Raw genomic sequence first — 13,776 nt, forward strand, 5'->3', positions numbered from 1 at the left:
TGTCATTTTACACATTGTTGTGTACATTTAAATAATCTGTTATATCATCCCTGTGCGATTTTTGTGTACAAAGCACTAAGAACTTAAAATAATTGGTAAATAGCTCTATACAAAAAAGATCACTTACCCTACCTTTTAAATCCTTATTAATCGCAATTATTTGTATGACAATTAGTCGTCAACTAAAATGTCCTGATCCGTGACAACCCCTAGGTGAGCTGTGAGATACCCCAGTGTGACGAGTGGGCGGGCAACCACATCTGCGACTCGCTGTGCAACAACCACGCCTGCGGCTGGGACGGCGGCGACTGCTCGCTCAACTTCGACGACCCGTGGCAGAACTGCTCGGCGGCGCTGCAGTGCTGGCGCTACTTCAACGACGGAAAGTGTGACGAGCAGTGCAACAACCCGGGCTGCCTGTACGACGGCTTCGACTGCCAGGGACAGGAGGGACAGTGCAAGTGAGTTTCAGCTTCCAAGATTCAACCCACAGAACCATTGTTGTTAATCCGGCCTTACATTTGTATATCGTTGCTGTCGGGCAGCCATTTAGTGGGTTATTTAGTTGTTTTTTGTTTGTTTTATCCTGAAAAGTAACAGTTTTGGACATATAGGGCAGTATTATGTGTGTCTTAAGTACCAGGTCTTATTACTTAACTTAAGACCTGGAGGCGTGATCGATGCAATTTGGCTATTCTGAGTGGCCAAACAGCATTGACCACGCCTCCAGGTCTTAAGTTAAGTAATAAGACCTGGTACTTAAGACACGCATAATACTGCCCAAGGTTTACACACACACACACGCACACACACACACACGCACATACTACACATACATACACATGCTTCAAACTGTACTATGACAAAACTTTAAAAAAAAATCTTTAAATGCTATTATTAACATACTATTGCTAATTGTATCCATTGTTATATTTGTTACTGCTACAACTGCTGCTACAAATGTTGAAAGAATTTTACCAATGTGTTCTGTTGTATTCTGGTATATTAGATCTTGAATGATGAAACTATCAAACATAAAGCAAAAGAAAACCAACCTGAGTGTTTATCAGGTCTCTTTAATGTTTTTATGTTTATCCACAGCCCACTGTATGACCAGTACTGTAAGGACCACTACGCTGATGGACACTGCGACCAGGGCTGTAACAACGCAGAGTGCGAGTGGGACGGCCTCGACTGCGCCAACAACATGCCGGAGAAGCTGGCGGACGGACACCTGGTCCTGGTGGTCCACATCCCCCCGGATCAGCTCCGGAACGGCTCTGCGTCCTTCCTCCGAGAGCTCAGCAGCGTACTCCACACCAACGTGGTGTTCCGCCGAGATGCCAAAGGGGAGCCCATGATTTTCCCCTACTATGGGAGTGAACAGGAGCTGGCCAAGCACAATGTGAAGCGCTCCACCGAGGGCTGGCCCGAGTGGGCATCTAGCCCATCTAGCGTTTTGGGTCAGATGAAGGACAGCATGTCTTCCATGATCGCTCCACGGAAGCGGAGGGAGTTGGACCCCATGCAGATTAAAGGGTAGGTGCCACTGTTAACTCCACTCAACTAAATAACTCAATAACCTTATATTATGATATTTTGAACCTATTTTAACCATATTAACCCTGGCATCCCTGTTATGGACATATCATTATAGGCAGAAATAGATTTTAGAAACATTTTAATGGCAGATTTACATGTGCACAAGAGCTTGTACTTTGGCTATTTCCTGAATAGAAAGTATAAAATGGGGCTTAACCCATTTTGGGCGGGAACCCCTTTTGGTGGTTACATACATTATGTTATAATCTAGCTATTGAAAAATAGCAGATCTACAAGCTCATAGCGCGCCACCGAGTGGCGCGCTACGAGCTTGTAGGTCTGCTATTTTAAACTGTCAGGATGTAGAAGACATTTTTAGAATCTGATCTCAGGTCAAAATGGGTTAAGTGGCTGTAACCATGTCCAAGAGAAATCGGAAATCAAGCCTGTAGCGAGAAGATTTGGATAATAACCAGTGTTTGGTTTTTTTGGACAGCTCGGTAGTCTACCTGGAGATTGACAACCGTCAGTGTTACCAACAGTCCACCGAGTGTTTCCAGAGTGCCACGGACGTGGCTGCGTTCCTCGGAGCTCTGGCCTCCAGTGGAAACCTCAACGTCCCCTACATCGAAGCTGTCACCAGTAAGTCACCTCATTCCTACTCTTACTTATGAACCCATTAAAGGCAAAACGCCCCCAAAAAATATCTTAAAAAATAAATAAAAAATGTGCACAATTTTTGAATAGCCAAAGTATAGCTAGCATCTAAAATGACACCGCTGCGATTCTACAAATGCCATCTAAATCAGTAGTTCTCAAAAAATGTCACTAATGATAAAAAATTGGAAATCAGTGTTTGAACACTGAACTACACTAGCCCTGAACAGCTGCTTTTTCATCAGTTTGTGGAGTATGAAGTTGTTGTCCCTTGTCTGCCCTAACAGACAAGGGACGAATATTCAAATATTTGACTTGTGTGCTTCAATGCAACCCATTCTGACACACTCTGCTCTTCTCCAGGTGTACGGCCTCCGACGACCTCTCATGAGCTCTATCCAATGTACGTGGTGTTCCTCGGTCTGGCTGCCTTAGGGTTCCTTGTTCTCGGTGTCCTTGTCAACCGCAAGCGGCGCCGGGAGCAGGGCCAGCTCTGGTTCCCCGAGGGATTCAAAGTGTCTGAACCCAGCAAGAAGAAACGCAGAGAACCTGTGGGAGAGGATTCTGTCGGACTGAAGTAAGCACTAAACACTTTGGTTTGACTAGTGGTGAAAGTTCTGGATTACATGCGCTTAACGGGTACCTCTCTCATCCTAATGGTTTCCATTATATTCATTAGTTCAGTGGTTAGAGGGGGGGGGGGGGGATCCATCAATTTTATTTGTCGGCTATTCAAAAATATCTGGTCTATTTTCGAACAATTGTGGAAAATTAGTGAATACATTTAAACACACGACATCTTTTCAGATGGGGGCTGCGACCAAATGCATGTCGTTTGGTGGTTACCAAAAATGTGTGAGGACCACCGCCATAGATGATTGTGAATGTCGTTGTTGTATGACTTACCTGCACATGTGTCTGAGCTACCTATCTTCTATCGTCACCAGGCCTATGAAAAACTCTGACATTAACCTGATGGACGACAATCAAAATGAGTGGGGTGACGAAGATCCAGAATCTAGGCGCTTTAGGGTAAGATTTTACACTAGATTCCTACTGCTTAAATACATACAGTGATTTACCGGGGCCGTTGATCCTCCTTTCTTGTACTGACACGAGATTTGTTCAACGTTTCAGTTCGAGGAGCAGGCTATGTTGGACCTGAGGGACCACAAGGACCACAGGAAATGGACTCAGCAGCATCTGGATGCAGCAGACCTTCGCATAGCGTCCATCGCGCCCACCCCGCCTCAGGGAGAGATCGAAAACGACTGCATGGATGTGAATGTCAGAGGACCTGGTGAGTACACCTCCTCTCCTCCATATTTCCAAAATACTTTTTTTTTGTGATTTTTCTTTTTTTGGGGGGGGGGGGGGGGGGAAATAATGAGAAATAGGTATGCCAGAGTGAAAGTGGTTAATGTGATACTTTCATGGCTGTATCATCAAACCAAATACTGTAACAATATTCCTTGCTTCCTTGTCACTGTAGTAGATTTTATGAAGCAATGCTAATGAACAAATCCCACTTGTAGCATAGATATTTATGAATTACATCTACGTTGTTTGTGTTTTCCACAATGTCCACATATTTTCTAACATCCTTTCTTTTCTTTTTTTGTTTTTAAGATGGTTTCACTCCCCTGATGATCGCCTCCTGCAGCGGCGGAGGTCTGGAGACGGGCAACAGCGAGGAAGAGGAGGACCCCTCGGCGGAAATCATCTCGGACTTCATCTACCAGGGAGCCAACCTCCACAACCAGACGGACCGCACAGGCGAGACCGCCCTGCACCTGGCCGCCCGCTACGCCCGCTCCGACGCTGCCAAGCGCCTGCTGGAGTCCAGTGCTGACGCCAACGTCCAGGACAACATGGGCCGCACGCCGCTGCATGCCGCCGTGGCTGCAGACGCGCAGGGAGTGTTCCAGGTAAACTCATTTTATCACCAGGCCAAGAAACATACTTGTGTTAACTGGAAACTTAAAATGAAAACGTACGTTCTACAAAATTCCTTCTAAACTAAAACAGTTTTCAGAAAATCGTATTTTTCTCTATCGGTGCTTCAAACCTTTTCATGTCAAGGACCCCCCCAATTATATGTATTTGGCCGCGGGCACCCATTTCAGAATATTTTATTCCATGGACCCCCAGGGTTAAAAATGTTCGCTTTCAAGTAAAAAAAAAAAAATATATATATATATATATATATATATATTTTTTTTTCCTTTTTTTGACATGGATGCTTTCCCAGTTTTAATGGGATAACGCGATAAATAGTTCTATATATTCTGAGAGCAATCGTATCAATAGTGTTTGTTCAGTAACAGGTGTCACCCCGTCTCTCCAGAACATATATTTTCAGGTCGAGATATCCGAGATAATCTTATCCAATCTGGAACGAGAATTCAGAAAGGATAACCTTACAGGATAAACAAGTTAAAATGGGAGTGATGCAATTTCAAATTGATCTGGGTTCTCTCTCCTGATTGGATAAGAAAAACTAAATCTATCTCAGAACTACAATAACTGAAAAAACTACTCAAGAACACTAATTTGTGATATTACTAGTACATGTGCATACATACATTTTTGAGCCTGTTAAACCAACCATTTGTGATCTGACAGATTTTGATCCGGAACCGTGCCACCGACCTTGATGCCCGCATGCATGACGGGACGACGCCACTGATTCTAGCTGCCCGATTGGCTGTTGAAGGCATGGAGGAGGAGCTGCTCAACTGTCACGCTGATGCTAATGCCGTTGACGACTCTGGTAGGCTGGAGTTCTGGCTCACTTTCACTTGTCTTATTTATCATCATCAGTCCACGAAAATACCTCAAACACAGGAATGTGCTGTGTTGTGTATATTCACCTGTATGTTGTACATCTTTCTTCCTCAGGTAAATCTGCACTTCACTGGGCAGCAGCTGTAAACAACGTGGAGGCTGCTGTGGTGTTGTTGAAGAATGGCGCTAACAAAGACATGCAAAACAACAAGGTGAGGATAGCTTACGGTAACATTATTTTCAAAACGCCAAACCCTTAATTGTATGTCCCATACAAACCAATCAGCAATGATTGGTTAGGTAATGGTGAGCATGAACAGGAAAACCTCTATTAATCGCTTGGCTGTAATTTTTTTAGGAGGAGACGCCACTCTTCTTGGCCGCCCGGGAAGGCAGCTATGAGACGGCGAAGATCCTGCTAGAGCACTTTGCTAACCGTGAGATTACGGACCATCTGGACCGGCTGCCCAGAGACACCGCCCAAGAGCGCATGCACCACGACATCGTCCGCCTGCTGGACGAATACAACCTAGTGAGGAGTCCTGGGCTCCACAGCGCTGCCATGAGCGCCCAGAGCCTGTCCCCTCCTCTGTGCTCCCCCAACGGCTACCTCGGCAACCTCAAGCCCGCTCTCTCCATCAAGAAGGTCCGCGGAAAAGGAGGGAAGGACGGAGGCAAAGAGATCAGGGTGAAGAAGAAGAAGTCTCTGGACGGAAAGGGGAATCTGTTGGACACCTCGGGCGTTCTGTCTCCCGTCGACTCTCTGGAGTCTCCCCATGGATACATGTCTGATGTGGCTTCCCCTCCCATGACGTCGCCCTTCCAGCAGTCTCCTCCCATGTCTCTCAATCATTTGCAGGGCAATGGAGACTCTCATATGAGCCAGATGAGTATGGGCAAAGGTATGTCTTTCGATCCCAACCCGCCCCGTCTCTCCCACCTGCCGGTGTCCAGCCCGGGCAACGGAGCCGGGGTGGGAGGCCAGTGTGACTGGATATCCAGGCTGCACGCAGGTCTCGGACAGCACGGAACCTTCAACCAGGGCCCGTCCATGAGCCACAACATGATGGGCCCTCTCCACGGAGTCCCTACTGCCACGCTGTCCCAGATCATGGGCTACCAGGGCCTGCAGACCAGTCACCTGGGCACGTCTCCACATCTGATCCAGCAACAGGCTCACAGCAGGCAGCTCCAGCACCAGAGCTCCAACTCTACCACCGCCGGACAGCAGCAGAGCCTGAACCAGAGTTACCTCAGCATGGAGCTGAGTGGCTCTGACATGCAGCAAAATGGCTCCGGCCACCCCATGTCCATTCATACCATCATGCCCCAAGAGACTCAGATCCTTGGCACCCAGTTCCTCACCCCGCCTTCCCAACATAGTTACTCGGGACCCATGGACAGCAACACCCCCAATCATCAGCTACATATTCCTGACCACCCTTTTCTAACTCCCTCCCCCGGCTCCCCGGACCAGTGGTCTAGCTCGTCCCCACATTCCAATATGTCCGATTGGTCAGAAGGGATTTCCAGTCCTCCCAATAGCATCCATTCTCAGATGAATCTCATCCCGGAGCAGTTTAAGTAAAGACATACAGAGGAAATGGAAGAACTATAATGAAAAGGAATATATGAAAAACTGACTTTATAAAATGGACAAGAGCGGTGAGCGGCAAACCTGACTGAAGATTTTCCAGTTTTTTTTACTAACTAAAAGATTTTTTTTTTAGTAATTTTGTATTTATTTATGTACCATTTTATTGACATGGAATTTTAAGAAAGATGCTTTTATATTTATGTTATTTTTTTATTTTTGGTTGTGTATGGGGAGATTAGTAATTGACTGGAGTGCATATCATAAAGAGGCTCCAAGATGTGTAAACACTGGCTATTTATTGTTGTCTTGTGTTTCTAATATTGACTGGATGTTTTGGGATGCACCAATCATCACAAGTTTTAAATTGGGATTGCATTATCTGTATTATTTTTTTGTACATTTTGTTCTTCAACTTTTATATTTTTTAGTTTGTTATGAAAGGTTTCAGTATTAATTGATTAGCGTTTTAACATTTATCTTCTTGATTGAAGCCGGTCTGTTATTGAACAACACTGAGTCTTATCACTGTGTCTTTTAGAGGATAATGGCATTCCCCAAATGTCTTTTTAAAAATGTTGCTTAGACCGTCTGGTTGTGGAGGTTGGCTCCCTGGTAGATGAAGTCCGAGATGATTTCCGCCGAGGGGTCCTCCTCTTCCTCGCTGTTGCATAAGCATAACCTATGCTCCGTCATATGCAGCGGAAATAGCAGATCTACATGCTCAAGTTGTAGATCTGCTATTTTCACACTTTATTCGCTTGACGTAATTGGGCAAAAAGGTAACAGGGTTTTTTACACACGGGATGTGGGACCAGATTTTATTTTTATTTTATCAACCACACAACACATTGTACAATGTCCCCTCATTATTTAAGAGTTAACAGAAAGAGAATGCTAAATTATAACTTCAAGATATCAAGTATTGTATTGCGGACCTTTTCAAAAGATGTTAAAATGTTACATACTGTATGACACAGTTTACATTAGTGCCAGTGTATTTTTTCCTAAGACAAATTATGTCTTTTGAAGATTTCCTATTCAAGTATTCTCCAAGTGGAGGTGTGTGCATGTCTGAGGAAGAAATAGCGAAATTCTCCTTGGCTTTTCAATGACATCTCCTGTACTGTGCGATAAGTGTAGTAGGTTCTATGATGTCTAAAAGTGATGTTTTATAAACTAAACAGATGATGAAAATGTTCGATAAAAGATGCAATTCAAATTTGATATTGATGCAAAGTTGTATTTTGCTAAATGATTTGTAATACGTCCTCTTGATTAAATAAAGGCCACTGTTACAATTTATTAAATGACTGGTTTGTTCATTAGTGAGTCATAGCCTAAGATTTAGACTCTCGTAGATGCATTTATAGATTGAAAATGTCAGAATCGATAAATACATCTACGAGAGTCTCAATCTTGGGCTCAATGACGTGACTCTAATTTCTTGTGTCCATATGGTTTTGTTACATTGTGGTGGACAAAGTACTCAACCGCAATACTTGAGTCTATACTTGAACCCAAAATCTTGCACTTGCAAGTGGGAATGTTTTCAGTGCCATTTATAAAGCCTTACATTGACTTTAAGATCACTCTGAATCACTCCGTAAGTCCTCCTCCTCATTCTGAATGGTCAGCAGATGATCTCCCCAATCACTGCTCCGGGCACAGCGGTATACATCTCTGCCGTGTTTCCTAGCAGTGACTACCCGGTGTTGTATTTGTCCATTGGAGCTGCATGTGTGACAGTGGACATGCCTGGGCCTGCGCAGTACTGGTGCTATTAGCCTAGCCCAGTCCAGACCCTCTAGGTCTGCTGGTTCAAAGGCAGAGGGTGGTACCTTTGGTTGAAGTTGCAGGGTACTATGTTTACCCGTGCCAGCTTGGGACATTGCTGTTCATGAGGACATGGGGCAAACACTGAAGCTGTTCTGGTGTCATGGACTGTTTTCTCTTGTATCTTTAGTAGAATTTCTCTGGCCTCCATAAGTATTTGATGGCCATCTTTAGTCCCATTCTCAACCAGGACCAGATATGAGCTGGTCTTTCTCCACAGTGTGAACAGTGTTTCCTCTCGCTCCCTCTGACCAGGCAGCTCTGACAAGGAAAAGCCCCCCAACACCACGTCAAACTGCACCTTCGGTGAGACAGGGAGGAACTGTCGGAAATAGACGTGCTTGATGTGAGGTTCAGCTGATTCATTGTCACCTTTCAGAAGTCGCTCTGCCAGGGCGTTCATTGGTCCAGAACTATCCACACAGATCATCTCCTTCAGACTGTCCCCCCAGAATGAGTGTGCTGCCCAGACAGAGGTTCCCAGCCCTGAGCCAAAGTCCAGGAGAGAATGAGGGGCAAACAACGGATCTCTTTTCTTTATCTCATTGAGAGCTCTTCTCAATGCAGTATAGCCTCCTGCCAGCCGAGCAGCCATGTATGTCACACCCAGCTCTTCATCATACTTCATTGGGGTCCAGTGATGTGTTGTTCTTTTGAGTTCTGACATCACTTTCTTCCTGATCCGGGTCTCCAGCACGTGATCATCTACATCCTCTCCTCCTTTTTCTTTTGCCTTCTCCCACAGAGCCTTCTCCAGGTTCATGGCCTTCTGTCTCAGTGTGACATCTTCAGTCGCTCTCTTCCTGCTCCACAGGAAGTTTGTGAGGCTCTGAGCTCGATCAGCCACCTGAGCTCTTTTAATGATGGAATATGCAGCACTTGAGAGCTCCTCTGGCAGGCGCAATGTTTTCAAGTTGGTGACACCTGGATGCTTCTTATGAGGAACTCCTTTTAGAAAATGAATCATGGGCTGAGGGTGTGCTGCTTCTGCTGCACTCATCACCCTGTTCTGGCACACCATTCTCACAATTGCCTTTTGACAGAGAACACATGTGCCGTAGCTTCGAGATGCCATGTTTACGAGTTCAGGACTGTTTATTGACAAGGGACAACTCAGGACAAGTCAGGACTCTCTCTCTTGTGTTGGTTCGCACTACACAAACTACGTACGGTACTGGTAGGTCTGAAAAATAGCAAATGTAACAGGACTTAAGTTGACTCAACATAAATGAACAGACAAAAATATCAAATTGTTCTCCTTCCCTCCTACTGTCAAACACGTTGCAAGCCTGTCTGACTGACATCTCACAGTGGATGTCTTAACCACAAGCCTACAGACTAGATTGAGTTTCTATGCATATGCATATTTACCTTACTGCACATTCATTTTTAACATTTTCTTTTCTATAATTTTTTATCCCATGATTTTGTAATCCATTTTTTCACCCGGTGCCAATTTGCCTAAACTGTAATCCTGGGAGTTTCCCGGGTATGACGTTGCACGTGGAAGGAATACGTTATTCCAACCAGTTCGCATGTCGATATCAAATTGCCACTGTTACACAATAGGTCTGAGTGATACCCCAACTCTGTTGCTAATAATAACTTTAACATACCTTTCAAGACTCTACAACAACTCTCTCTATGTTGCCATGGCTGCCTTTATACCTGTATTCCTTTTGAATATAATTCAAGACATTTCTGACTTCATGGTCCCCATATTTGGCCATCTCTGACCTGGAATTCCATATTGGGCATAGCTGACTCATCGTGATGACAATTGTGTCACTGTCAGAAAGGTTATAAGCTACCGCCGTCCCTGTGAAAGATCATTTACACACGAGTTTGAGAGTCAAGCGAAGCAAGAAAATGTTGGCCATCAGAGCACTTCAAGGTATTAGACACCGTGCCATCTCCACATCCCTGTGTGTACATGGGGGACATGGTGGTGTTACTAAAATAGAAAACTACACTCTCCCAGCCTACTTTGACAGACGGGAAAACCCCCTCCCTGACATTTGCTATGTTCAGGAACTGAGTCCAGAGCAGCGGTCCTTGAAGGAGAAAGAGAAAGGGTCATGGGCAAAACTCTCTAATGAGGAGAAAATTGCATTGTACCGCATCAGCTTCAAGCTAAGCTTTGCTGAAATGAACCAAGGATCCGGAGAGTGGAAGACAGTGATTGGAGGTATGCTGTTCGTGGTGGGCCTGGCTGGTCTGATTCTGTTATGGCAGAGAAAGTTTGTGTATGGGCCTGTCCCTCACACCTTTGAGGCAGAATATAAAGAAAAGGAGCTGCAGAGAATGCTGGACATGAGGATCAACCCAATCGAGGGCATCTCGGCCAAGTGGGACTATGAGAACAAGCAATGGAAGTAATAAATTGTCCTTCTCAACCCTTTCTAGATTAGGGCCCACTTGAAAATTTGGAAAGTGTTTGCAGTCCACCCATCTGACCACTTTTACATGGCTGATATGTTAAGTGGTCAGATGGGAGGACCATGTGCATTCTCAGAGGATGTTTATCAGTGTTTCTCAAACTGTGGGTCGGGATTGATTTTGTGCTTTTGTGATTTTCTGCTTTCTACTCAACAATAAACAAACCAACATATACAGTATAAGTATAATACAGCCAACGGCTGTTACAGTGTCTGCATGTGTCTGCACATTTCTAAAGTGACAATTGAAGGGCTTTGTTGAAGACCTTTTTAATAACTTTAAAATAAAAAACACATCCATGTGAAGTGAGGGGCATAATACATCATCTCATTCCGGCCAATTTGAATTCGCGTCCTCACCTTCATATTCAATGTTTGTGTTTACGCAATGTTTGTGTTTAGGCAAACACTCAAAGCTGGCCATTCATTGTCAATGGCATTTAATGTTTGTGTTGGGACAATGATGTAAAACTGGCTGGCCATTCATTATCTATGGCATTTAATGTTTGTGTTAATAGGAGGGGCTAGCGCCCCTCAAAAATCACACTTGTGTAAAGTGAGAGGCGCTCTTATGATCATACATCACATTCCGTGCTCAGCCAATCAGCTGAGCACGTTTTGTGCTAAACGGACGGACAGACATACACACAAAGCTGTGCATAGGAGCAGTTAGCGGCGCTCAAAAATAAGACCATTTCTGAGTCCAAAATAATCAACAAAACAAAATATACTATAAGTCAAACATTGGCCAAAGAGACAGAAATATTGAAAATGAAAAGAAAATTGCCTCAACTCCTACAATTCCAAGTAAAGTTCTTGTCAGGGTGGGGAGGTCACCAGTCAGTGGGGTACAGGGACCCCCAGGGGTCATTTAGGGTGTTCCAGAGGGTATCCCTAGCAAAATGAAGAACACATTTTCTTTAGCCCATTATACTTCAGCAATTCGGAAAATCTATTAGGCTTGATCTCTGTTGATCTGCTATTTTTAAAACATTAACAAATCTTTCATGTAAGTCCCTGGCACAAAATCTTTTTAGATGGGGTCGGCGGGCCAAATAGCCTACATAATCATTTTAGGGGTCCTTGACATGAAAATGTTTGAGGACCACTGTTAGAAATGCTCTCACCTCAGCTTGATTATTTTCCAGAAATAGCATAGTTACCCGCCAAGTTGGTACTACAACCTCAACATTACCGACTCTTCATCAAATGGATCTCCATATATGGACCGAACCAACACTGACATCATCATCAGCTGAATCTCCATAAGAGATAGAGCTGCCTACACATCACGTATTCCATATAGGGTCATCACCTGGATCAGAGCCATGGGGAAATGCCAATGCTCTGTCATGGGGGTCCGGGGGGGCGAATGTTAACACGGCCTAGATCACTATCAAGCTGATTCAAGCACACCGACCTCAACCCATATGAGCCAAGGTATCCCATACCCAGATACTTTTGAACGTCTCCTACACTCCAAGGTATCTGACCTACAACCCAGATACCTTTACTAACTTGATTGAAGTATAGCTTCCTTAACACCATCTTCTTCCCAATCACACGTTTAGACATCCTGGTTTAAGTAACCGGACACCACTGTGTCCTAATCCTAGCCTTTGAATAACAGTCCTTTTGTGTAGTAGTGTAGTCACTCAGAGTAGAGTTATAATAAGGTGTGTAGCCTGACACAAAATTGCAGGGGATTAAAAGTAGAGAAATATTACGTTTTTAAATTGAAATTTAAACTGGGTTAAAGCCACAGTGTTAATTCCTATCCATAAAATGCAAAGATCAACAAAAAACACACACACACACACACACACACACACACAAAAAAACTAAAACAATGACTGTTTTCTGGCTAAAGGGCGTAATCTGCAAAATCAAAGCGTGTCGCCACTCTTTTACCAGATTACTCTGGGCGGAGTCGACTACTCGATGACGCAACAGTTGTTTGGTGCTGTGACGTCGTTGGTACGCGTAGCGTAGCCTAGCCGGATGTGACGTCACTTGTACACGTAGCCTAGCAGGATGTGTTCATTGAAGATGGTGACAGATCAGCTTCACTGTCCTGCTGCACACTTGTAAGAATCTATTATTTATACCTTAATTAAAAATATGTTTTGTCTTACATTAGAGAGCGAGAAATAGAAATCCCCATCCACGAACACAACTAGTAAGCAGTGTGCTGTAGCGCGTTTGGAATGGCTTAAAATATATGTGTCATTTTAGTTAGCATTAGCCAGATGTCAATGCTAAGTGAGCTAACGTTAGCCGATCGATTATTAGTCAGGTGGTATAGAAACCTGTTAAACGTTAACGAGCACTCGATCGATGCGCTTTCTTGACAGTATTGGACGTGCACAACAAACACACATCCAGTTGACATTTGGTGGTCTAAATGTTATTTGATCAACATTTGCTTCTTTTTTAAAGCGGCGTTTTGCTGACTGGCCAAGTGTCCGGCATGCTAATAATACGTTCATGACATGTTTCTTTTAGGCTTATGTTCGTCGCTAGACCCGGTCTGTCGCTCGACAACAAATTACGTATTTTATCATCTGGGGGGAAAGCGTGTCGACGCTTTTCTCTGTTGGAAATAATGTCATGTTGTCGCGGAGATGGTACTGGTAGTTCTAATTCTGACGTTTAAATTAGCCTTTAATTCCGCTTCCATGACCGTTAGACAGACGGACCATATACATGAGTTACTTATGGTGTTAGTGGAGCTGCTGTGCTATTGATTGATTGATTTTATTTGATAACAATGTATACAAGTAAAATACACACGATATGTTGCCGGGTATATACTTATTCCCAATGTGTCCTCGTTAAAGCTAGGCTGGTGTCAAACACACGTTTGTAATCTGTCAAATGCTGGATGAATAATAACAACCATCTTTAATCTGCAACACACAT

General features: G+C 44.1%; 4 protein-coding genes across 7 annotated transcripts in view; 3 read left to right on the plus strand and 1 right to left on the minus strand.

Annotated features, from left to right (window-relative positions):
- The window catches only part of LOC306939909 (neurogenic locus notch homolog protein 1-like), a 39,620-nt gene extending 31,736 nt beyond the window's left edge, over window positions 1-7,884 (plus strand). Inside the window, exons 26-35 of the mRNA XM_079524716.1 lie at window positions 214-461; window positions 1,102-1,539; window positions 2,039-2,184; window positions 2,563-2,776; window positions 3,147-3,231; window positions 3,337-3,499; window positions 3,829-4,127; window positions 4,825-4,972; window positions 5,101-5,198; window positions 5,345-7,884. Coding sequence (XP_079380842.1) covers window positions 214-461; window positions 1,102-1,539; window positions 2,039-2,184; window positions 2,563-2,776; window positions 3,147-3,231; window positions 3,337-3,499; window positions 3,829-4,127; window positions 4,825-4,972; window positions 5,101-5,198; window positions 5,345-6,574 — 3,069 coding nt within the window. The 3' untranslated portion in view covers window positions 6,575-7,884. The remainder of the gene's footprint in view (window positions 1-213; window positions 462-1,101; window positions 1,540-2,038; window positions 2,185-2,562; window positions 2,777-3,146; window positions 3,232-3,336; window positions 3,500-3,828; window positions 4,128-4,824; window positions 4,973-5,100; window positions 5,199-5,344) is intronic.
- A 154-nt stretch (window positions 7,885-8,038) lies between these two features.
- Window positions 8,039-9,491, minus strand: LOC306939423 (ribosome assembly protein METTL17, mitochondrial-like; the record flags this gene model as incomplete). Its single annotated transcript, XM_079524011.1, is given in 3 exon segments — window positions 8,039-8,088; window positions 8,157-8,408; window positions 8,411-9,491. Coding segments are annotated over 2 exon segments (1,320 nt in total). The 3' UTR covers window positions 8,039-8,088; window positions 8,157-8,169.
- Window positions 9,492-10,285: 794 nt separating this feature from the next.
- On the plus strand, window positions 10,286-10,795 carry LOC306939947 (cytochrome c oxidase subunit 4 isoform 1, mitochondrial-like; the record flags this gene model as incomplete). Its single annotated transcript, XM_079524788.1, has 1 exon — window positions 10,286-10,795. The coding sequence occupies one exon, from the start codon at window positions 10,286-10,288 to the stop codon at window positions 10,793-10,795; it is 510 nt and encodes a 169-aa protein (XP_079380914.1).
- Window positions 10,796-12,824: 2,029 nt separating this feature from the next.
- Window positions 12,825-13,776, plus strand: part of sec16a (SEC16 homolog A, endoplasmic reticulum export factor) — a 36,897-nt gene continuing 35,945 nt past the window's right edge. For 3 of the 4 annotated variants that reach the window (XM_079524869.1, XM_079524871.1, XM_079524872.1), the window contains exon 1: window positions 12,825-12,941. The gene's annotated coding sequence lies outside the window, so the exon portion shown is untranslated. Of the gene's footprint in view, window positions 12,942-12,979; window positions 13,034-13,776 lie in introns of those variants that run through there. The other variant, XM_079524870.1, reaches the window with a different exon arrangement.

This window comes from Electrona antarctica, assembly GCF_951216825.1.
Source record: "Electrona antarctica genome assembly, chromosome: 16".
NCBI lineage: Eukaryota > Metazoa > Chordata > Actinopteri > Myctophiformes > Myctophidae > Electrona > Electrona antarctica.